Here is a 25534-nt window from a genome sequence, read left to right on the forward strand (position 1 = left end):
TCCTTGCCCTTCTGCCTACGGGTGACTTTACACTCCCTCTTCTGTCTTTCTTTCCTTCATTCTTTCCACTTCCTTCAGCCTGTGGGTGACTCTACACTGAGTGACAAGCCAAATGGTTTCCTGTGCACCAGGAAACCATTTACTACGCTGGGTGGTAACCATATAACCAAATTTTGGCGCCTGGTGGTTTAGTGGGTAATTATTGCGCACCAATCGGACTGAGTCGGTGAAGGTTTATATCCAAGGGGTGATTGGGAGATAGTATGGGAGGAAGAGGTAGGCACTGGATGATAGGATGAATTAAGTATAATTGGATGGACTAGGAGAGAACAGACTACCAGCTAATATTAGGAGAGGCCTTTATCCCACAGTTAACATAATAGAATGATATTAACCTTGATGTTTGTAGTAAAAGGATGGTAGAAATACAGCACTTAATTGAAGCCATAAAATAGATATTGCTGTATAACTGTGTCACAGGACAAGAAATATGTAAACTTCCTTGTGCATTGTTGGCAGAGAAACCACTAGAACCAGGAGAGACAGAAGGCGTGCTGTCACATTTGGCTGACTCACAATCTCGGGTAAGTGCTTAACATACTGTTCACTAAGAGTGAAGACAGGAGGAAACAGCACCTGTGAGAAGAGTGGAGAAATTGCAAGACAGTGAGAGAATGGCAGAGTATAAGAGCATAGTGGAAGAAAGATTGGGAAGGTATGAGTTAGAGCAGATGGAAGGGGTGGAAGACATATGTAAGATATTCACAGAAGAGATAGGTGCAGCGTGTGAGTTGGTTTGTGGAGTGGGGAGGAGATGCAGGGGTGTGCAAGGGATAGCATGGTGGAATGATGAGGTGAAACAAGCTGTGGAACAAAAGAAGAAGGCATATAGTGAATGGCTAGTTAGTAGAGGTAGGGGAGAAGATGAGAGAGAGAAGAGAGAGGTATATATGAGCAGGAGAAGGGAGGTGAAGATATTGGTGAAGAAATTGAAGAAGAAAGTGGATGAAGAGTTTGGGAGGAATCTGAGTGTGAAATGGAGGTAGAGTAAGAAGTTGCTTTGGAAGAAGGTAAAGAAAGTAAGGCAGTGTGAAAGGGGAAGTAGTAGGGGAGTGAAAGATAGAAATAATAGATTGTTGGTGGAGAAGAGAGAGAAATTGAGATGGAAGGAGCACTTTGAGGATTTATTGAATGTAGAGAGTGAGAGCAGTGCGAGTATAAGTGGTTTGGGGAATGGCTGGAAGAAGGAGAGATGAGAGGAATGAGGAAGAGCTCAATAGGGCGGAAATAGTGGAAGCAACGAAGAAGATCACGATGGGAAAGGCCCCAGGAATTGATGGAGTGTGTGGTGAAAAGCTGAGGTATGGGGGTGAGATTGTAGTGGAGTGGATATGGAAGTTATGTAGACTGGCTTGGGAAGAGGGAAGGGTTCCAGAGGACTGGAAATCAGGTATAATTGTTCCTTTATACAAAGGAAAAGGGGAGAGAGAAGTATGTGGTAACCATAGGGGTATTTGCGTTCTTAGTGTGACTGGAAAAATATATGGTAGATTACTCATTGATAGGGTTAGGCATATAACAGAGGAGCTAGCTGGAGAAGAACAAGGGGGATTTAGGAAGGGGAAAGGGTGTGTAGATCAGATATTTGTTCTAAGATGTTTAGTGGAGAAGTATCTAGAGAAGGGATAGAAAGTGTGTGCTGCCTTCATGGACTTGGAGAAAGCTTATGACAGAATAGACAGACATGGTATGTGGAGGGTATTAAGAATATATGGAGTGGAGGGGAAATTGTTGAGTGCTGTGAGGAGTATGTACGAAGGAGCTAGGGCTACAATGCGAGTGGATGGTGAGCTGAGTGAGTTTTTTTATCTCAATGTGGGACTGAAACAGGGTTGTGTGATGTCTCCATGGCTGTTTAAAATACACATGGATGGGGTTGTAAAGGAGGTGCAAGGTAGGGCAGTGGATGTGGGGCTGGCTCTAATGCATGAGGGTGAGATTTGGAACATTGCGGTGTTGTTGTTTGCTGATGATACAGTATTGTTGAGTGAAGATGAATGAGTGTTGCAAGGTTTGGTGAATGAATTTGGGACAGTGTGTAGGAAGAGGAATCTCAAAGTTAATGTAAACAAGAGCAAAGTTATGATGTTTGAGGGGAATGAAGTCACAGAATGCATGGTGAGGTTGGATGGCGAGGATATGGAGAATGTGAGTGCATTCAAGTACTTGGGTAGTGTGATGAGTAAGGATGGAACCTTGGGGGATGAAGTCATTGAAAGGGTACAGCAGGGAAGGAAGGTTGTTGGTTCACTGAAAGCAGTGATGAGAAATAGGGAGGTGAGTATGGAAATTAAGAAGTCACTGCATGATAGTATTGTGATCCCTACCCTGATATATGGAAGTGAGGCATGGACCTTGCAAGAGGGGAACAAGTCAAGAGTGAGAGCAGTGGAAATGAGCTACTTGAGAGGAGCATGTGGAGTGACATGAAGGGACAGGTTGATGAATGAAGAAGTGAAAGAACGTTGTGGGGTGGATGCGGATGTGTTTTGGAAGATTAGGAGAAATATACTGAGGTGGTTTGGACATATGGAGAGAATGAAGAATGAAAGACTGACTAAGAGGGTTTACTTAGGTGAGGTGGAGGGAGGGAGAGGGAGGGGAAGACCGAGGATGAGGTGGAGGGATGGAGTTGAGAGGTATATGAGGGAGGGGGGAGTGAGTGGGGGGGGATGAGGTGGAGGGATGGAGTTGAGAGGTATATGAGGGGGGGGGGAATGAGCTGGGGGGAGGGTAGTCAAATAGTGGGTGACAGAGCAACTTGGAGGCGTTTTGTCTGCGGCCACCACCTGCGGAATTAGGGCGTCGGGCTATAGATAGATAAATAGATAGTTTTAAGTACTTGGATAGTGTGATGAGTTAGGATGGAAGTTTAGAGGGTGAAGTGCTTGAAGGGGTGCTACAAGGAAGAGGGGTTGCTGGTTCTTTGAAAGCAGTGATAAGAAACAGGAAAGTGAGCATGGAAGTAAAAAAGTCGCTGCATGACAGCACTGTGATACCAGCTCGAACATATGGAAGTGAAGCTTGGACCTTGTTGGAGGGACACAAATCAAGAGTGAGGGCAGTAGAAATGAATGATATGAGAGGAGCATGTGGAGTCACATGGAGAGACAGACTGACAAATTAGGAAGCGAAGGAGCTTTGTGGCGTGGATGTGGATGTGGTAGAAATCGTAAGGAGAAGTACGTTGAGGTGGTTTGACTGTATGGATAGTAGAGAGAACGAGAGACTGACAAGAAGAGTGTATGTGTGTGAGGTGGAGGAGGGGAGAGGGAGGGGGAGGCCAAGGATGAGATGGAGGGATGGAGTGGAGAGGTATACGAGAGAGGGGGGTGTGAGTTGGGAGCAGGGCAGTGAAATGGTGGGGGACAGGGCGACATGGAGGCGATTTGTTTGTGGCCACCTCATTCAGGATTAAGGCATCTGGCAGTAGATGCATAGATGCATTGTATGTATAGTGAATGCAAAGTATGATTATGTGAACGAAGTATATTGAGTTGCCTCAGCATTTTCCTTTCCCATCTGTGATAACTCTTGCATACTTACGTTCAAGTTATGGTGCTAGTATAAGTAATGCTTTAATACACACATTGTATGCATGGGTCATGCAGTTCTGTCTGTCAGTCAACCAGCCAACCAGTCAACCAACCACTTACCTGCCTCCCATCCTTCCTCCCTGTGTACCTACCCACCCACCTACCTCACTTCATTCTTTCATTCATACATTTTTTGTAACACTGCCACATGTTTGCCAGAAAACAGAGATGTATAGACTTATCTTAGAAAACCATAGAAAGTTCTTTAAATATCCACAGAATTTAGATGGTGAAAATAAGGCATCAGTGTCACCAGGTCACAGCACCCAGGCCAGAGTGGCTGTACAACAGGGCAAGAAGGAGGACCAGGAGGTTTTGGGAACTAGCCAGGATGTGGAGGCAGGATTCATTGGTGCAGATTATTGTGAGTATTGTTATTTTTTTAGTCAGATTTCTGCTGGTGAGCTGTTGATACTTCTAGGTTGCAAAGCATGGGAGATAAATTAGCTTGAGGGGGTTCTGTCATGGCCATCCCCTGTTTGGGGGTTCCCAGCAGGAAGCAGGATGTCCAAGATGATGATGATGATGGTGGCAGTGGTGGTGGTGGTTTACTCGTTTATGTTTATCGCAAGGTAGAGAAAAAAGGTCAAAATGATGATGATGATATTTTTTTAGCGTTTATGGCAGGGTGGTGATAAAGCTTAGATTGATGATGGTGATAATAATATTTTGTATTTTCATGTTTGTATTTTGTTTTGTGTTTGTATTAAGAGTCAATTGACTCTATCAGATACGTGAATCTACAGAACGTGGTGAATGCTTTTGGCATATCAGATAGAGCCAGGATTCCAGGGGCTTGACTGGTGAGCGAATGGAAGCCTGGCCCATTGGATTGGGCAAATTTGGGCTCTCTGGACATTGCTACTCCTCACCTTGCCCTAGGGTGCGAAAGGAGGTCCGGATGATGATGATTATGATGATGATGATGATGTGTTTGTTTTGGAGAGGGAAGAATGTTGGATTAAAAGAGGTCAGGATAATAATGATGATAACAGTGATGATATTTCTGTGTGTTTAGTTTGTAATGTGTAGACTGTTGTTGAATGAATATTATGGTGATTATGATGGTGTTGTTGATGATGAAGATTATATTGTTCTGTGTGTGTATTAGGGTGTGTGGAATGCTTTTGGTTAAATATTATAATGATGGTGGTGATGTGATACAGATGATGATTGATAATGGATTTTTTTCTCTTCCTTTTTTTGCTGGGTGTATCAGGGTTTGGTGGTGCTGGCAGTGTTTGATAATGATGGATTTTTTTGTTTTTTCCTGTGTGTATCAGGGTGTGGTGATCCTGGCAAAGGTGTTGAATAATGATGAAATTTTCTCTCCTTTTCTTCTGTGTTTATCAGGGTGTGGTGAGTGTGGCCAGATGTACACACACCGGTGCCCCCACCACCGACCCATCAAGGAGGACTCTGGGGACCTGCCCATCAGGACCAGAGCATGGACATCCTCCCTCACCCACACAGTTGTCACACCTAAGGTTCATGAATTTGATGGTACGGACACAAACATTGTACTCCTTTTACTCAAACTCTATCGAAAATTGCCTTCATTCCATCTTGAATCCCAAAGCATAACATTAGATTAACTACAGAATATGCTATTATTCCGTTCTCATTTTACTCTATTACTTGGCGGAAAATTACCATCTTCTGCTTGAATGCTGAGTTGTGATAGTAGAATAGAATTTGATACTACACAATTGTAAAAATGCAATTGATATATCATTCTCACAAAAGCTGATTATTTGCAGTCCATATCTTGCAGTACAGTAAGTCATTGTTACAAGTTGCCTTTATTTACTTGCTTCTTAAATTAATTTCCTGTGCCTGCCCATAGGTATCAATGAGAGTGGAGAGGAGTACAGTGGGACATCTCCTCCTCACCACATTCAGGCAATCACTGACAAACCAGTCAAATCTCGAGCCTGGGCATCCCTTCCTGCTCAGCATTTGATCATACGCAAAATTCAAGGATCAGAAGGTGGGTGTTGCTAATGTGTTTTGATGACTTACAGTTGTTTCTCTTTTAACATTTGTTCACTTAGTCATTTCATAACTGACCCTTCCATGATTTTGACAACTCTAGTATTTTATTGCACCTGTTGAGCTGCAGGCAACAGACTGTCATGTCTGTACCCAGAGTTGGACACACAAAAACTATTGCACACAAGCACAATAGATGCTGACAGACATCAAGTAAGCACCAGCCCACTACAGTACACACAGTATGAACTCTGACCTTGACCTTTCACTGGTTGTTCTCATTAGTGAATCTTCATCTTCAGCTTATCTTGAACCCGTTCATTAAGTTTGGTTTAAATTGGATAAAAACTTGTTGCCTTGTGAGCCTGACCTTTGACCAATTGTTTTCATTAACAGTAGGTAACCCATTGCCTCATCCTCCACATTTTCATCAAATGTAGTTGAAATTAGGTCAGAACTGTTTGAGAAAACCAGTGCATTATAAATCAGTCGCATACTCACCTACACATGTTTCTAACCTACTTACCTAGTCAGTTAGTGACTGTGAAATATTGAGATGCTTGTCAGCATTTAAGAACAGCAGCATATGTACTTTGAAGTTTGTCGGTAGAAAGTGAGATAAAATTTCATGTTTCTTTCTTCATTGATAGGATTTAATTTTTCTGTCTTCATTTCCAGAGTTTGGTGTGTTCACGCGCAAGGCCATTCCAAAACAAACACAGTTTGGTCCACTGGAGGGCGTGGCGGCAGCGGGTGGAGGCACAGGGCCAGTGGCATCACTCTCTGGCCTGCAGTACACCATATTGTCAGGAGAAGATATGGTGTTGCATGTGGATACCTCAGATGAAGGTAAGCTTTGTTTTTGTTGTTGTTATGGCCCCAGGCTTATCAGAATATGAACCCAGGGGATAGCAGCCTGAGGCTGCCCTTCTGTTGTGTATTATCAGACAGATTACTCAGTTTAAGGGAGACTGTTGAAACTGGATGGGCTAGATATAGACTTAAACAATTCTTTCAGTGCAGGAGTTGAAGAGAATCATTGAATAAATATATTATGCCAAGGGTGTGATTAAAGTGAAGAATATGTTGTTGGAGTTGTTGCATACCCTTGGTCTCTCTGGCCAAGCAGACTGTCAACCACAGGTAGGCAACTGTTTCTGTGGGGCTGTCCTTCATATACAGCACGTACAGTTGGCCACAGGAAAAATTATACACCTCTGGTCCCTCGGAGGATTTTAATAAGTAACACTGCCCTGAACAGCATCAATAACTGAACAGAAAATGATCATCCTGAGCTGTTTCCCTTCCTTTATTATATAAAAACATCGGCTGAGAAAATGCTATACTTTTTGTGTTTATATTTTTCCCTTTGTATACTTTTTCCTGTGGCCGACTGTACATACATTTTGTAGATATACAGTGCCCCTTTGTTGCAAACAGCCCTTCACCTGGATCAAACCAGAGTCCTTGCCCATGGTGACATGCAGGATAATATGAGGTTTGGCTCCTGGGTGGGCACTGAAGCTGCTTTGCTCCATTGAGGGTACACAGTACCACCACGGGTAGGCACTTGTCAGTTCCTCTCTGTCATTGTGAGAGGTGAATAACATCATCAGACAAAAGCACATGATGGTGGTATGATGTGCAAGAAAAATACATGCTGGGAGTAAACAGCTCATATTTGTGTTTTCTGCTGTCAGGTTCGTCCAACTGGATGCGGTTTGTGCGACGTGCGTGTAGTTTCCTGGAGCAGAACTGTGTGGTGATGCAGGTGGAGGCCAACCTGTTCTTCCTCACAAGTGTTGACATTCCTTCTCGTACTGAGCTCAGAGTTGGGTAAGGAGAAAGAAGAACTAAAATAACTGTATCACCAGATTCAAGGAGTTAATAATAATCAGACAGCCTAAGTTTCCTGGACCCCCTCCTCTTTAATCAGATACCAGTCCAATATAACTGAAAGTCTGAAGTGCTCATTATTTGAAACTGCAGTAAAACCTCACTATAAGGGACTAACTGGGGCCCAAGCCATACCGAGAAAAGCGAAATTTTGATAAAAGCGACATCCGGACTTCCCTCTGCTGACCCGGACTTTTTCCGATATGTCAGACATTAGTCTGGATCGCACCAAATGTTTTTAAACTGTTTTCACTACCATTGCAGTACAGTACATTCATTACAGTAATTAAATGGTATAATATATATAATGATACTGTACTGTACATTTTTTTTTTTTTTTTTTTTTTGTGGGGCGCTCACCATCCAGTCACTCAATGTAGTGCTGCTTTGAAAATCTACCCTTTCCTCTCTTCCATCCTTCCACTTCTGTCCTTCTTTCCTTCATTCATTTCTCTTCCATCTGCCTGTGGGTGATTTTACACTCCCTCTTCTGTCTTTTTTTTCCTTCATTCATTCCTCTTCCTTCTGCCTATAGGTTACTCTACACTGAGTGACAAGCCAAATGGTTTTCTGTACACTAGGAAACCAATTGCAGTACTATGCTGGATGGTAACCATATAACCAAATTTTGGCGCCTGGTGGTTTAGTGGGTAATTAAGGTGCTCCGATCAGATTGAGCCTGTGTAAGTTTAAATCCAGAGGGTGGTTGTCGTTTATTGCTCACATAATGCTACTCAGGGATGAGTGAGGCTGGTCACTCTCATCTTAAATGTCAGGACCAACTTGCCTAGCTCCGGGCTCCTACGCTCCTCGTGGGCGACATGTGATTGGATGATAGATGGATTTTTATTTTTTTTTTTTTTATAACAGAGATAGGAAAAACAATTGAATGAAAAAAAAAATATTAATCCATACACCAGATTATTGGTGTCCTCCATTCATAAAAAATCTGTAACAGTTGGACTTGAACAGCTGTAGGTTGAAATTTGGGGGGAAACAACTCCAAGGAAGCGAGTTCCAGAGAGATGCAGTTCGAGGAATAAAAGAATTCTGATAGGCAGAAGTTCTGCAATATGGCTGTGTGACATTCCAGTCATGAGCATTTCAGATGTCCATGTAACATGAGGGAAGTCATAGAGAGGTGGCACAATGGACGCAACTTTATCTGAGCATTTGCCATAAAAGTACAAGTATCTGTAAAACAAGACAAGGGAGGCAGCATTCCTTCTGACATGTAGGGAAGGTAGTTTATTTATAATAGCAGGGTTAATAATAATTCCAAAAGCTTTGTTCTGAATTTTGTCTAGATGTTTTAGTGCAACCTCTCCACATTCATTCCAGATGGGTGAGCAATATTCTGAGAGCACACATGACACTTATAAATTATAGCCAACTGCTCATCAGTGAAGAAGTTATGGATTCTGTACAGTAATCCAAGTTTCTTTGAGGCAGTTTTAGCAAGTGATCTGACATGAGAGGTCCAGCTGAGGGCATTGTTAAGTGAAACACTGAGAATTTCAGTACTTTTGGGGATGAGAATATTAGCAGCATTGAAGGTAATATACAAATCTGGCAATATCTGCCTGGTAGTACTGTATATTATATATGTTTGGTTTTATTAAGCATTGAATGAGACATTAAATTGTGGTGAACATAGCTGAAGTGGTCAGGCAGTCCGGACTGCTTCGGGCATTATTGGACTTTTTCCAGTCTATAAGAATTTAGTCCGGTAACGCCTTGATTCCGATAAAAGCGAATTCTGGTCTATTAAAGTCTGTTATATCGAGGTTTTACTGTATATTGTTTTTGGCAGTGGGGAAAAAAAATGTGCATTTACTTGGTTCCATTTTTTATATAAATAAATGGAAGTACATTTTGAAAAATAATGGCGAACATTTCAAACACAGGTACTCAAAGCAGTATGCCATTAAGAGAAGCTTGGAGGCCCTCAAACCAACAGAACAGGAGATGAAAGGTAAGAGAATTGCTCTGACATATGGTTCACTTAGTATAAAGGTTTTTATATACACTAAAGAATAACCTAAGCTTTATCATAATAAGAAAGTCATGTAGGCCATGTCTAGTCACATTTCAGGAAATTACAGTTAGTATTCAGAATATTTCAGTATTTTAAGTAATTTGTTACTAAAATCATCAGGAGATGACACAAATTTAGTAGAAAAAAAAAGTCCCTGAGACCAAGAGTCCAGGGGATATCAACACTGTCTCAGTGTGTGAAAATAAGTGTAGGCTGTGAGAGTTTATATATTTACGAGGTAAAGGAAGGTTTTGTGGAAAACCAAAAAAGGATGTAGATGAATAACAAGTGTGTAAAAATAACCAAGGTGCGTAATTTAGGGATGCCTTATGGACTCTACACTGAGTGACAAGCCAAATGGTTTCCTGTACCCAGGAAACCATTTACTACACTGGGTGGTAACCATATAACCGGGGTTTTTGTCTGGGGTAAGTGTGCCCCAGATTCCCCAGTCTAAAATCACTTCATCATGGCAGACATTTTAAAGAGCCTGGAAGGGCACAACACCTGCCCAGGGCCCCAACCAAATGGGCAGATTTGCATGGCCATGTGGAATGTGAGAGGTGTGAATGAAGAAAGCAAGAGGGTGGAAGTGGTGAATGTGTTCAAGAGTGCAAGATATGTCATGATGGCACTGTGTGAAACAAAGATGAAAGGGTGTGAAAGTCAGGAGTGAGAGCAGTGGAGATGGGACTGCATAGGAATGTATGTGGAGTACAGAGGGTGGATAGGATACGAAATAATATGATTCGTGAAAGATGTGGAGTGAGGAAATCTGTGGACACCAGGATCGAAGAAAGTATATTGAGATGGTATGGTCATGTGGAGAGAATGTATAACAATAGAGTGGTGAAAAAGGCATATCTGAGCGAATTTGAAGGAGGTAGGAGGCAAGGTAGGGCATAGAGAAGGTGGAAGGATTTGGTGGATGAGTGTGTGAGCAAGAGAGGTATGGAAGTCAATGTGGCTAGGGGGCTGACAGGAGATTGAGCTGGCTGGATGAATGTTGTGGGAAGAAGTGCATGATCATTGATTTGGCACCCCTTTTAATGTGACAGCATTCGGATTGACTCTCTCGGATACATTTATGTGAAGCTACAGAATGTTGTGGATGTTTTTGGCGAATCAGATAGAACCAGGATTCCAGGGAATTGAATGATAAGTGAATGGAAGCGTGGCCCATTAGAGTGGGCAAACTTAGGCTGTCTGGACATTGCTACTCCTCACCCTGCCCTAGGGTTGGAAGGGAGGTCTGAATGATGATGATAATGTGTAATTTGAATACCGAAAAGAACTGATGAATATGAAAATTGCACTAAAATGTATTTTTCAGTTACTATTACTGTCTGCCATTCTTTTTCACAGTGTTGGAATCTGTACGTAAATGTTGGCCGTGTTATGAGTGTGGGGAGAGGTTTGAGACTTCAGCTTTGTTGCAGGACCACCTCTCCACTCATGACCAGGTTAGCCATTGTAAGCCATTTTTTCTAGCTAGACACAGAGCTCTAACTCATTTCATTTCAGTTGATTGCCACATATTGTCTGATTGTTGTGACAGTTTAACAGAAACATGTTCTGTTATTCTTTCGTGACATAAGATCCCTAACCCCAGTCAGTTCATTTGGTGGCCAGACAAAGTCAAATTACGTTGATAACTAGCAACCAAGGAGATTCATTCCTGCATTATATAACTAAGGCTGATAAAATTTTATGCAACTGTGACTTAGTATGTAAGTCACTAAAATACCCTGTGCCTTTTATACCTTTGTAAATGCAATGTGAATTGCATAAGTGTGGATGGTTATGCCTGTGAGGTGAAATCAGGATTCTGGGGGCAGAATGGTGAGTGAATGAGAGTGTGACCTGTTTAATTAGGCATACTGTTAATTTGTTCTGCTTCTGTCATGTTTTCCAGCTTTTTGGTTATACAAACTCCCAAAGAAGTGATGACCCAATTCCCAGTACCTTTCACTTTGAAAGTGGTATCAGGCAACTGCCATGGCCTAGTTATATTTTCTTTATTGCGCACCGTTAGGTAAACATCTCCAAAAAGCAGTATATAAGTGTTTTTACTGTTTATATCTCGCATCACATACGAGGAAACCACAATATACCAAAGTTGAGGCTTTACCGTACAAAAGAATGTGAAATGCATAGCCTGTCGCTCAACGGTTTCAGGATTAGAATGCAGAGAAACTCTCGTAATACTTATTTTACATCCTGAATCAACAATGCTGAATGAAAAATGTCCCATAAAATAAAACTCACAGATAGTAGTAATGTCAAAATCACGAGTGCCATCAAATCAGAAAAATAAACATCTAAAGATATATTAGTATCCACATTCATTTCTCTATGCGGGTACACAGGAAAACCCGAGAGCGCTGTGAGCAAGATGGATCGTCAACACAGTACTATAGCCTGTCAGTGCAAACAGGTTATTGCTCATTATTTAGCAAATATTCCAGCAAGACATATATCCTGGCAGCTTAACATCAAGTAGAGGACAGTTAACGGACAGATAAGCAATAAAGAGAGAGAGGTAGAACATAGAAAATTTGCCAAGTGGAGCTCCTTGTAGCACAAGATCAAGACAGAAAAATTATTGCCTGTGGCCAAGTACAACCCCTAACCACCTGCGTGTCTGCAAGTATTCAGGCAAGTTAGTGAAACCAGTGCAGTTATTGGGGGAAAATTGGTCATCATTGATGTACATTTCAATTTCCACTCAGTTAACGCCGGCGTGCCGCAGGGATCAGTTCTGGCGCCAACCCTATTCCTGGTTCATATTAATGATCTCATACCTATCACCCACAATCCCATCCACTCATATGCAGATGACTCAACATCACATAGTCCATTCACACCCAGACACCCATTTACAAAGTCTAATATCTTTACCTCTCAACTCAGTACAGCCATCTCCATAAATCAAGACCTATCTACGATCAGTGAATGGGGACAAAACAACCATGTCTCATTTAATGCCAGTAAAACTAAATATGTACAGTTTACTAATAGACAGATATTTCCAGATTCGTACATTACCTTCAGTGCTACTAATATTCCCATCTTCAAAGGTATCAAAATTCACGGCATCTCACTTAACAATGCCCTCAGCTGGACCTCTCATGTTAGATCACTTGCTAAAACTTCCTCAAAGAAACTAGGATTATTGTACAGAGTTCATAGCTTCTTCACTGACGAGCAGTTAGCTATAATTTATAAGAGTCATGTGCGCTTTCAGCTTGAATATTGCTCACTCCTTGTGGAATGGATGTGGAGAGGTTGCATTAAAACAACCAGACAAAATTCAGAACAAAGCTGTTAGAATTATTAACAACTCTGCCATTACAAATACTGTAAACTGCCTCCCATACAAGTAAGAAGGAATGTTGCTTCCCTTCCATTATTTTACAGAAATTTTTATGGCAAATGCTCAGACGAAGTTGCATCCATGGTGCCACCTCTCCATGCCTTCCCTCGTGCTACACGGGCATCTGGTAGCGTTCATGACTGGAGTGTCACTCATCCATGTTGCAGAACTTCTGCCTATCAGAATTCTTTCATTCCCCGAACTGCATCTCTCTGGAACTCGTTTCCCCAGAGTTGTTTCCCTCCAAATTTCAACCCACAGCTGTTCAGTTCAAACTGTTACAGATATTTTATGAACAGAGGACACCAGTAATCTGGTGTATAGATTATTTTTTTATTCATTTGTTTTTCCTTCCTCTGTTCTGTTATTAAAAAAAAAAAAAAAAATATTCGCGATGAAAATCCAACATGTAATAAAATATGTAGGGCAGTTTCATGAAAGAACTAAAGAGGGAGAGAATGATTATCAAAAGCAAGAGTGCGACAATGAAGAGAACCAAAGATGAAAAGGATTATATAAAAAAGGGGGGGGAGGGGGATCATGACAAAGGCTGGAGCACATCCCCCGCCATCTGCGGCATGATGATGACTGACTTACGTAAGGAAGGCCTGGCGTGCAGTGTTGCCAAAGGAAAATCTTAGAAATCTGCTAGATTGGTCTCAAGTGTTAAAAATCCACCAGACTGAGGGAAATTTAGGGAAAAAAACACTAGACAGGACTTTAAAAGAATGCCAGATGTACAGAAAATACAGAAATTTTTACCAGCTAGATTGCTTTTAAAACCACTAAATTTAGTGGGAAAATTACTTAATTAGTAACACTGCTGGCATGGGTCGTGATGACGAGTGAAAACGTGTCAGATGTCACTTTTTGTTTAAGTATTGTTATTAAAAAAAAAAAAACTAATATTTTTGCTAGATTAGTTTTTTTTACACTGTTAATAATGTTTGCAGGGCAGAAAAAGAGTGTTCCTATCTCCTAACTCCCAGTCAAGTGAGTGTTGCCAGACCCAGGGAGTTTGTCCAAAACTTATTGAAAGGAAGTCATCACTTGTTTGGGCAATCATACTTCACCCCATTATTGGATTTAAAAAAGAGGTTGGGATGATGGTAATATATCCATGTATCTATTCATCTATTCATGGTCAGATGTCATGATCCTAGAAGTGGCCACAAACAAATCACCTCCATGTCACCCATTCCTCTGACATCAATCTGCCTTCTCTCCAAATTGCACACCCCATTCTCTCATACACCACTCTCCCCATCCCCCATCTCATTCTCAGTTTCCCCATCCCCACCATTCTCACATGTAAGGTACTCTCTTTATCAGTCTCTCATTCTCCAATCTCTCTACATGACCAGTGAAAATAAGTGAGCCTAATGATATACTGTACTTGTTTTCTCACGTAGGCTGGTGAAGATGAGCGACGGAAGAGGAAGCGTGGTAAAGGGCGTCGACCTCGCAGCGGTGGTGGCGGTGGAGAGGGTGACAACACAGGCAGGAGCAAAATCTCCAGAAGGATTAAGGTACACCAAGATAGGTTTTCTAAGTATTTATCTTTCTTTTTGGTTGCCTTTCTGTCTGTCTGTCTGTTGCCATTCACCATATTCCCCTAAGGGGTGGCCACAAACTGATTGTGTCCACATCTTCCTGTCCTCTGCTATTTGTCTGTCCTCACTCCAACTCACATCCTACACTCTCACATATCTCTCCACTTTTCCTGGTATCTCATCCTTGATTTACCCCTCCACCTCACACACTCCTCTCGCCTGTATTTCCACTCTGTCCCTCCAGCTCGTCCTTGGGCTCCCACTTCTCTCTCCCTCCAGCTCACATCCCCATCCCTCATATATCTCTCCACTCTATCTCTCCATATCATCTTTGATCTCGCCCTCCACCTCACTTACATACACTCTTCCAGTCATTCTCTCATTCGCAGTCTAAGTAGCAATTTATTTCTGCACATTATACCCTGTTATCCTGTTGTATATTTCTTGCATAATGACGCTCAGGGGAAAGTGAGGCTGTTCACATTTCCTTTAAGTTCAGTTCCCAGCATACAATATATATTTGTTTTGCTTTGGAATTTTGATATTAAGATTTTTTTTTTTTTCCAGACCATGGAGGATGGAACAGACACCCACAACACACAAGGCCAACATAAAGGGTGAGAAAGTTTCATTATTTCACATCATCTCACTTCATTAGTTTTGATTCTGTCCTCCTTTCACTCAGTCATGGCCTAAAATTGCCATCTCTCCATCTTGGATGCTTAGATGTAACAATAGGTCAGCACCAGAAAATGTTGCTACTCATGAAGAGGTGCAAAAAGGGTGTAGAGCTGTAGTGTTGCCATTTTCTGGTGTTGAATTATGTGATAAGCTGCCAGTGGACACAAAGCAGGACCAAGTTAAGGTGAAAGAACTATATTAATGAAGGAGTGCTAAGTTTCACAGCTATTAGAGCAGTATTTGAAATGCTAAATCATCATCATCATCATCATTTAGATCGTACCCAAGGTGGGGTCAGGTAGGGTCAAGAGAGCCAGGAAAAAACTTGATAGAATGAGGTACTAACAAAAGTTTACCCAGTTGAAGGAACCACACTTCCATTCGCCCACCATTCAAACCCTTGGAATCCTGGCTCCACCTGATTTTTAAAATATGAAAATACAATACTAAGTAGCAGTTGTTCTTACAAATAATGAATGTAATTGTGCATGTTGTGTTGCAGTGCAGTGTGTGGTGGAGGGGAAGGCAGTATGCAACACAACCAGTGTTCCTTGTGCAGTTTAAGCTTTATCATGCCAGAGGTGAGTGTCCATCTATCTGTCTATTGCCAGACGCCATAATCCCGTAAGGGGTGGCCATTTGACTTTGAGTTATTTGTTTTTTGGGGAAGGGCACTAACCCTCCACCAACCCACTTGTTGACACGTAGGGAGCACATATGGTTTGGTTATATGGTTACCACCCAACATTGTAAATGGTTTCCTGGCTTACAGGAAACCATTTGGCTTGTCACTCAATGTAAAGCCACCTGTAAAGGAAAGAAAAGCAATAAGAAGTGACAGGAAAGATGGGAGAAACAGGAAGAGAGGAGGGCGGGCACAGAAAAGAATGATAAAGGCTTAGGATGAAGTAGGCAGCACTACATCAAGTGAGAGGATGATGGTCGCCACCGCCTACTGCAAAGAGATGAGTGTAATAATGATAAATATGCATTCCTTTGGGGCTGAAGAGGAATGCCTTCATGTGGTGGCATTGATAAAACCAAGTGGATCTGCTGCCCAGTTATGCAAACATCCCTTAACTTCCTTGTTATCCCCTAAAAGGAAGAGGATGGGCTCCAGGAGAAGGGGAACCTTTACTATCAGTCCACTGAATCACATACTCAGATGAGCCTGGGTTACACCAGCAACAACATTTTTCCTTCTTTTCTCTCTTTCTTTCACAGAGGTTACAGGAAAATGCTCATTTGATTATAACGTGAGGATCTGACTACAAAACTTATATAGACAATGTGTTTGTTATTGTATTCTCGCTTTTGTGAAATGAAACACCAGATGATGATGATCGTGATGATTATTATTATTATTATATTTATTATTATTATTATTATATTTATTATTATTATTATTATTATTATTAGACTTTTTTATTCAACTTCCAGGGAGCTAGATATATCACTTATAAGCTCTTCAGTACAAGTAATTTTTCCTTACATTAAGGGAAAAAAAAAATATGGAGGTAGCAAGACTAAGCTTATGTACTTTCCAGTTACCCTGACTTGGCTGAAAATTGCCATCTCCCTATCTTGAATGCCAAGTTGGAACATCAGATTAGCACTAAAATACGATTGAAGTGACAAAGAATTACCATGGGAAGATATAGACTTAAAGTATTCCCATATTCTGCCATTGATCTGTGTGAAATAAGCTTCAGAAGGATGAAAGTCTGAGCCAAGTTAAGGTAAAAGGACTATAGTGTTAAATCAAGTTTTTGCCAAATCTAAAGACTTCTTGCTGTTTTTCTGACACAGTTGTTGCAGATCCATCAGCGGAGTCACCTTGGTGTGGAGATCAAGCAGGAGGATGGTGTTGTACTGAAGGAGGAGAATAACACATGCCCTCAGTGCTCTAAGGTAGTGCATTAGTGTTCTCTTTTGTTACTGTCATCATCATCATCAAACCCCTGTGAATCAAATTTAGTTCTGTAGACAAGATGAGTATGTTTAATTGTTCCAGCCCAGACTTTGACTCTGTGAATGTGGTTTAGTGCCTACTGAGGGAGGGTTGTGCAGGGCAGGCTAGTGTGCTTTAGACATATCATTCCCATGGTAGCAGTGCCCAGGAGTGAGGGCTGCTGATGTAGCAAAACACCAGAACCCAGGCCTCATCGAGGGACTTACTTGTAAGTAGTAACTATTAGCATATTAGGTAGAGCCAGGATTCCGGGGGCTTGAATGATGAGTGAATGGAAGTGTGGCCCATTGGGTTGGCCAAACTTAGGATGTCTGGATGTGCTACTCCTCACCCTGCTGTAGGTAGAGAAAGGAGGTCCAGGTGATGATGATGAAATAACTGTTTTTGAGTATTACTGTACATGAACTATATCATCATCATCATCATCAGGACCTCCTTTCCCACCCTATGGCAGTGTAGGGATCTTGGGAATATGTCCTTACTACCATTCGGGCAATAGAGTATCAACCAACTTTTATATATGAATATTTACATAATAACAAACATCTGTGTCACATTATCCAAAATACACAATACCCCATGTACAGTACACAACTTGGCAAACACTTAAATCCTTGGAGCTCCGTCTTAGGGCACCACACAGTCCTTGGGGCTTCACTTAGTCCCTTGGGGCTTCATACAGTCCCTTTGGGCTCCATACAGGCCCTTGTGTCTCCACATAGTCCCTTGGGGCTCCACACAGTCCTTGGGACTCCACACAGTCCTTGGGACTCAGGGGCTGTAAGATTAGCACTAAAGCTCAAGTTTGTCTTGTTCTGGCTCCACATGGTTGTACCTCTGCTTAATCAGAACCCATGACAGTTGATGCGTTTGACAGTACAGTTCTGTAAATAACGGGTTACTGACTTAGTGTAGCATGTTTACTTTAACCCTCTTTCAGCCTTGGGTGATGGTCAGTTGTAGTCAGATTGGAGGCCCAAGTTGACCAGTAACCAAGGAGGCAACATTCCTCCTTCATAACTAAGGCACATCGAAAAATCGTGTTCATGTAATGAGAGTCACCGTGTTTCATCAGGGGAAAGCAAAACAACTAAAATTATGCAACTTTTTCCAGCAGGTGTTTGAGAGTGAGGTTGAATTATTTGCACACGTGGATGAACATGGATTCTTCCTACCCAGCTCCACCAAACCCCATAAGTGCCACTACTGTTATAAGGTGGGTAGCATGTGTGGATTTATGAAATGTGTGGAGAGGATGGAGTTTGAGAGGCCAACTAGAAGAGTGTAGAGTGTATGCAAAGGAGGTGCAATGAGGGAAGGGGTGAGGTAGACCAAGGATGTGATGGAGAGATGTGTAAGAGACAGGGGTGTGAACTGGATGGATTGCAGTGTCATAGCAAGGGACAGGGTGATATGGAGGTGACTTGTGTGTGACCATCCCTTACTGGATTAAGGTGTCTGACTGTAGAATAGTATACTGTAAAAGTAAAAAGGAAGGAAAAGAAAAAAGTAAGCAAATCTTGTATATTTAAGGATAGATTGTGATATACTGCTGTTTTCTCTCTTTATCAGTCTTTCTTACGGAGGGAGCGTCTGGCAGCACATCTGGTGGTCCATGAAAATGAGGCCAAGAAGCCTTTCTGTTGCAAAGACTGTCACCGACGATTTTGCAGCAACTCAGCCCTCAAGACACACACTAAGTTCCACATGGGTTAGTTGTTTACACTGCCATTTCCTGAAGAAAGATTGCACAAAGAGCAGTCCTAGCCAATTTCAACTCCATTAGTACAGTTTCATTCACCCAAGCATTTTGGCATGGTCACAGTTGTTTTATAATCATCCACTTACAGTCTTACCATTTTACCCCCCTCTTTTGGATAAGTGATTGCCATTTATGCATATATATAAATGCTACGATCCCATACAAAACATCATTTTTTGATATGCATTTGCCAGTTTCATTTATGCGATGACTATGATCCCTGACTTTTAAGTATACAATTGATCTGAGCAACGATTTTCTATGAATATAACACGATTGTATAATGAGACTGACCTACATTTCCGACAAACATTTAATTGGATTTAGGGGGTCAGGGATTCGAGTGAGTGATGTGAGAGACTAACACTGGACATACGTGCTCCTCAGAAGGCAACAAATGGTACAACTGCCCCATCTGCCAACAAGGGTTCTTCTCAGTGGCATCCCTCAAGGCTCACGTCACATCACACTGCATCAACGACCAGTACAAGTGCCCCACATGTGCAAAGGTAACTTGCTTTGTATTTTTTGTTACCAATTGGATGTCTGATAGTCAAATGAGTTAAGTTACCACAGTTGGACAGCAGATTCTGCTTGAAACTAATTTTTTATTTATTTTTATTTTTTTTACAAGGTGTTTCCTACATACAGTAAAATCCGGCGACACATCCGATCCTACCATGCCATTGACCCACACAGATGTTCGGTTTGTAGCAAGGAGATGCCCTCAAAAGACAAGCTGAAGATACATATGCTGAGGTATGTAGCTTGGGTTAAGGGGGGGAAGATATATTGAGAAAGAGAATACTGTATAGTGTTTAAATAGTCATTTAAAATGTAGTAGTTGCTAGTCATCATATGATACATAATTAGTCCATCCATCCATCCATCATCCAGTCTTATGTTTCCCCCCTGAGGAGTGCAGGAGCCTGGGGCTAGGCAAATTGGTCCTGATATCTAAGATGAGAGTGACCAACCTCACTCATCCCTGAGTGGCACCACACAAGCAGCAAACCCCAACCACCCCTCTGGACACAAACCTACACAGAGTCAATCCGATTGGAGCGTCCCAATTACCCACTAAACCACCAGGCGCCATAATTTGGTTATATAGTTACCACCCAGCGTAGTAAAGAGTTTCCTGGTGTACAGAAAACCATTTGGCCTGTCACTCAGTGTCCAGTCACCTGTAGGCAGCAGGAAGAGGAAAGAATGAAGGAAAGAAAGACAGAAGAGGAAGGAAGGAAGAGAGGAAAGGGCAGATACCTAAAGGCAGAACTACATTGAGTGAGTGGATGGTGAGTGTCCCCACCTACCACCTAGCCCCCACCTACCACATTGCATTTATGCAGTTAATATTGTAGCATAGACTGATGATGGCCTAATGCAGCAGTTGAAGTATTCCAAATCACCATATTATCATCATCATCATAATCATATCATCACTACACAGTACATGAACAATTTCCAAACACCTTTAACCTCCTATCCTTTGCAGCCACTCAGACCGGCGAGATTTCCTATGCCAGGACTGTGGTAAGCGGTTCAAACGTAAGGACAAGCTGGGTGAACACTGCCAGCGTATGCATTCCAGCCAACGACCACCACGCACACCACGGCCAATTAACAAAGTGCCACCAAAGTTTGTCCCAAAGGTAAAGCAAAAGGTAAAATTGTAACTGTAACTGCCATTCCAATATTACTCCCTTCACAATGTAGTAGCCTAATGATGCTTGCTGTAATCCAGAACAGGCGATATAGGTGTGAGTTTAGTCACTGACCTGATAAATAGGATTATTTATGCGTGTGTTGTCCCAGATGATTGGCTGAAGAGTGTAATTGTAAATGTGTATAAAGGGAAGGGTGATGCCCTGGAAAGAGGAAATTATAGAGGTATAAAGCTTTTAGATCAGATATTGAAGGTAATGGAGAGAGTTTTAGAAGGTATGATTAGAGAAAGAGTGAATATTGATGAGATGCAGTTTGGGTTTATGCCAGGTAGGGGGACCACTGATGCCATATTCATTGTTCAACAGCTTCAGGAAAAATATATAGATAATGCTGATTTTATGTGTACGGCGTGCCGGGGTGAGCAGGTGGAGATTGTCAGACGTGAAAGGATTGAACTTGCTGGTGAATCTCAATCCAACCAGGTTGGATTGAGCCAGTACAGGTTTAAATCCAAGGGGTGGTTGGGGTTTATTGCTCATGTAATGCCACACAGGGATAAGTGAGGCTGGTCACGCTCATCTTAAATGTCAGGACCAGCTTACCTAGCCCCGGGCTTCTATGCTCCTCATGGGGCAACATCGAATTATTTGATGAAGGATATGTATGTATTATTATTCACTTATCATTCATCATCTAATCCAGTGTTGCCTCACGAGGAGCATAGGAGCCCGGGGCTAGGCAAGTTGGTCCTGACATTTAAGATGAGAGTGACCAGCCTCACTCATCCCTGAGTGGCATTACACGAGCAATAAATCCCAACCACCCCTTGGATATAAACCTATCTATCTATTTATCTATTGCCAGACGCCTCACTCCCGTTTGGGGTGGCCACAAACAAATCGCCTCCACGTCGCCCTGTCCCCCGCCATTTCACTGCCCTGCTCCCAACTCACACCCCCCTCTCTCATATACCTCTCTACCCCAGCCCTCCATCTCATCCTCAGCCTCCCCCTCCCTCTTCCCCCCTCCACCTCACTCACATACACTCTCTTCATCAGTCTTTCACCCTCCATCCTCTCCACATTGGCTTAATCTCATTGGAGTGCCTTAATTTCCCACTAAACCACCAGGTGCCATAATTTGGTTATATGGGTACCACCCAGAGTTGTAAATGGTTTCCTGGTGTACAGGAAACCATGTGGCTTGTCACTCGATGTAAGGGTCACCAAGGAATGAAGGAAAGAAAGATAGAAGAGGAAAGAAGAAAGGAAGAGAGGAAAGAGCAGGCACCTGAAAGCAACACGACAACGAGTGAGTGGATGGTGAGCACCCCCACGTACCACTACTTACAGTACATCCTTTTCTCTCCAGGTTGACCCAACAGATTACCAGCAGTTTCTGTACAAGTGCCACACATGTCTTTTGGGGTTCAAGCGTCGTGGAATGCTGGTGAACCATCTGGCCAAGAGACATCCCAATGTGGACCCCACCACAGTGCCTGAGCTGAACCAACCCATCCTGAAGGCCATGCGATGCTACTACTGTCAGTACTGTGACAAGGTAAGTAAATGCTTGTTGGCTTAATTTTACCTTTGTCAGCAAATTTAGGCTTAGGTATTGGCAGAGATTATTTATTCACCCATGTCTGTGTACAGCATAGCATCTTAAAAAGTTGTTATCAGATTTAAGTGAAATTTGATGGTTGGGTGGGCTGTGGGTCAAGAAAGAGTTGATTGGATTTTGAATTAGATCCAGAGCTGAATACAGGAATAAGTGATAAATTTCATTGACACTGGCAGAGCTATGCACTCCCTGAGTGCTTTATTTATTTATTTATTTATTTTCTAAATTTATTCTTTGACTTACCGTACATAATATCTTGCAGGTATACAGTATTTAGCTTCTATTATGGTGTGTTTAAATTAATCTTAGGTGCAGTAATAAGGTTCTTTGCACAGAATTATTTAACTCTTTCTAAATCCAACTTCACTATCGTTTGGTGAGGGGAGCAGTCATGATGGTGATGGTGGTGGCAGTTGTGGGGATTATTATTATTATTATTATTATCATCATCACATTATTATTATTATTGTTATTATTATTATTATTATTATTATTATTATTATTATTATTATTATTATTATTATTTCTGTTATCTATCTATCTGTCTATAGCCAGACACCATAATCTTGTAAGGGATGGCCATTTGTCTTTGAGTTAGTTGTTTCAGGGGGAGGGGCTCTAACTCTCCACCAACCTACTTGTTGACATGAAAGGAACACATTGTGAATGATTTCCTTACATACAGGAAACCATTTGGCTTGTCACTCAATGTAAAGCCACCTGAAAATTACAGAAGAATTTTAATAAGTGACAGGAAAGATGGGAGAAGTAGGAAGAAAGGAGGGCAGACACAGAAAGAGTGTGATCAAAGTGAAGGAAGAAGTAGGTGGCACAACATCAAGTGAATGGATGATGGTCGCCACCACTTGTTATCATTGTAGAGAGCAAATGTAGAAAAAGAGTAAAGTGATCGTTATTGAGAGAGAATGTGATTCCCAGTGTGATGTTACAGTGAATGGAGAGAGACTGGAATTGGTGAGAGAGTTCAGATACCTGGGTACAGTGATGGAAAAGAGAGGAAACTGTGCAAAAGAAGTGGAAAGTAGAGTGACACATGGAAGGAAAGTAGCTGGTGCCATGAAGGCCTTGATAAGAAACAGGTGCTTGAGTGTTGCAGCTGCACAAGGCTTACATGAAGGAGTGTTAGTGCCAACTTCAACATATGGGTGTAAGACTATGGTGTGACATGAAAATGAAAAGTCAAGAGTAATAGCAGTGGAGATGGACCTACTGAGGAATGTATGTGGAGTAGAGAGAGTGGATAGGATACAAAATAATGTGATTCATGAAAGATGTGGAGTGAGGAAGTCTGTGGACACCAGAATCGTAAAGAGTGCACTGAGATGGTATGGTCATGTGGAGAGATTGGATAACAACAGAGTGGTGAAAAAGGCATACCTGAGCAAATTTGAAGGAGGGAGGAGGCAAGGTAGGCCAAAGAGAAGATGGAGGGATATGGTGGATGAGTGTGTGAGGAAGAGAGATTTGGAAGTTGGTGAGGCTAGGGAACTGACAAAAAATGGAGCTGGCTGGATGAGTATTGTGAGAAGTGCATGATCAGGGATTTGGCACCCCTTTTTAACGTGACAGCGTCCGGATTGACTCTGTCGGATACGTTTATGTGAAGCTACAGAATGTGGTGAATGTTTTTTTTGTATCAGAAAGAGCCAGGTTTTGGGGGGCTTGAATGGTGATTGAATGGAAGTGTGGCCCATTGGACTGGGCAAATTTGGGCTCTCTGGACATTGCTACTCCTCACCCTGCCCTAGGGTGGGAAAGGAGGTCTGGATGATGATGATGATGATGATTATAATAATTATTATTATTATCATTATCATTATTTATTATTATTATTATTATTATTATTATTATTATTATTTCTCCCATCAGATGTACCGCAGCAGCAGTAAGAGGAAGCTGCATATCCTGAAGTACCACCCTGGTGCTGAGGTACCACCTGGCCCCAGTGGACAGGTGGAATGTGAAGGCAGTGCTGGAAGTTCATATTCACAGACTGTTGGAGCCACCAAGACCTACCCACACCCCTGCCAGTGGTGCTACAGACAGTATGCATCTCGGGCACGGCTGCTGCGTCACCAGCGGGACCACCATTCCGACCTTGGCCTTGCGTCCTCTCCCATTAAGGAATATTCAGGGGACCTCACCGGGGATCTGGCCGAGGAGTTGTCTCAGGATTTGACGGGGGAGCTGACAGGAGCGGGTGGGTCTGATGACCCATTGCTGGAGAATTCCCCTAGGGTATCTGAGGAGATCACCCTGGGGGACCAACTAGTGGGTGAGGGCAGTCTGCTACGTGGCCACCATCTAGTGAACCTGAGTCAAGGTGGCCAGGCTGGTGCTGCCACACAGTGCTCTGAGGATGACCTGCTGACCCAGGCCATGGGAGAGATCTCACCCCTCACAGGTGGAGAGCAGTATGTCCGCCTCATAGGTACAGGAGCAGAGGGTCAGCAGGTGGTGATGGGAACAACACAGAGCAGCAGACCACTGCTGGTCAGCAGTGACAGTGACCAGCAAGGTCCCACATTGGCCCTTGTTACCACTGACAACCCTGACACAGTCACCCTTTCACTACAGGCTGCTCATCTCATCTCATTCCTGCCTGGGTTTTCAGTGGCCAGTGGTGCATCCGTCGCAACACCATCCACCAGGACAGTTGCTACCAGTGCCTCGGTTGTCAACACAGCCGCTGCCACTGACACAACAGCCATCAGCATTGCCAGCATAGACACTCAAGGGACAGGTGGGGAAAGCCAAGAGCTGCAAGAGGATGGGATGGCTGCTCTCCCAGTGGACTCCAGGCTAGAGCCATCATTCAGCAAGGCAGAGAGTGAGGAAGGTGTTCAGCTACCATCCCACCAACCGTCATCACCACCTAATTCTGTCGTTTGGCAGCAGTCTCTCCCATTCACTGCATCACCATCCTAGTGTTAGCTTCATTTAAGGATAGTTGACCATTTTCATGACCCAAAGGAACCTTATAAAAACAAAATAGCTAATGATATATTTATATTTGTAAAAAAAAATTACTCAGATTATATGATGAAATGTGTACTATCATAAACCCGTAAGTTTTATTATGTGCTCCATTTTGGTTTCTGTAATAGTTCAACATCCCTCGCCATTCAAGCCCCCTATCCTGCCCTCCCACATAGGCATAAACGTCCACACTTCTTTTCTTCACATTACATATTGCCTAGTGTCAGTGCAACTAATACCGTATCACATTGTCTTCCTTTCTGTATGTGTGTTGATAAGAGAGAAGTGATGTGTGTTTAAGGAGAAGCTGACAT

The 25534-nt window shown here is 42.4% G+C and overlaps 1 protein-coding gene across 1 annotated transcript in view; it reads left to right on the forward strand.

Moving 5' to 3' along the window:
* LOC145416993 (uncharacterized) overlaps positions 1-25290 on the forward strand; it is a 37312-nt gene extending 12022 nt beyond the window's left edge. The window contains exons 5-23 of the mRNA XM_080285836.1: positions 520-584; positions 3876-4020; positions 5010-5159; positions 5503-5646; positions 6327-6497; positions 7349-7484; positions 9452-9519; positions 10948-11045; positions 14371-14487; positions 15079-15128; positions 15695-15773; positions 17002-17103; positions 18282-18380; positions 18737-18875; positions 19314-19435; positions 19561-19685; positions 20425-20581; positions 21969-22157; positions 24111-25290. Of these exons, the coding sequence (XP_080141962.1) occupies positions 520-584; positions 3876-4020; positions 5010-5159; positions 5503-5646; positions 6327-6497; positions 7349-7484; positions 9452-9519; positions 10948-11045; positions 14371-14487; positions 15079-15128; positions 15695-15773; positions 17002-17103; positions 18282-18380; positions 18737-18875; positions 19314-19435; positions 19561-19685; positions 20425-20581; positions 21969-22157; positions 24111-25169 (3215 nt within the window). The 3' untranslated portion in view covers positions 25170-25290. The remainder of the gene's footprint in view (positions 1-519; positions 585-3875; positions 4021-5009; positions 5160-5502; positions 5647-6326; positions 6498-7348; positions 7485-9451; positions 9520-10947; positions 11046-14370; positions 14488-15078; positions 15129-15694; positions 15774-17001; positions 17104-18281; positions 18381-18736; positions 18876-19313; positions 19436-19560; positions 19686-20424; positions 20582-21968; positions 22158-24110) is intronic.
* Positions 25291-25534: the final 244 nt, after the last annotated feature.

This window comes from Coenobita brevimanus, chromosome 108 (genome assembly GCF_032717465.1).
Source record: "Coenobita brevimanus isolate Jiangsu-jjx chromosome 108, ASM3271746v2, whole genome shotgun sequence".
Lineage (NCBI taxonomy): Eukaryota > Metazoa > Arthropoda > Malacostraca > Decapoda > Coenobitidae > Coenobita > Coenobita brevimanus.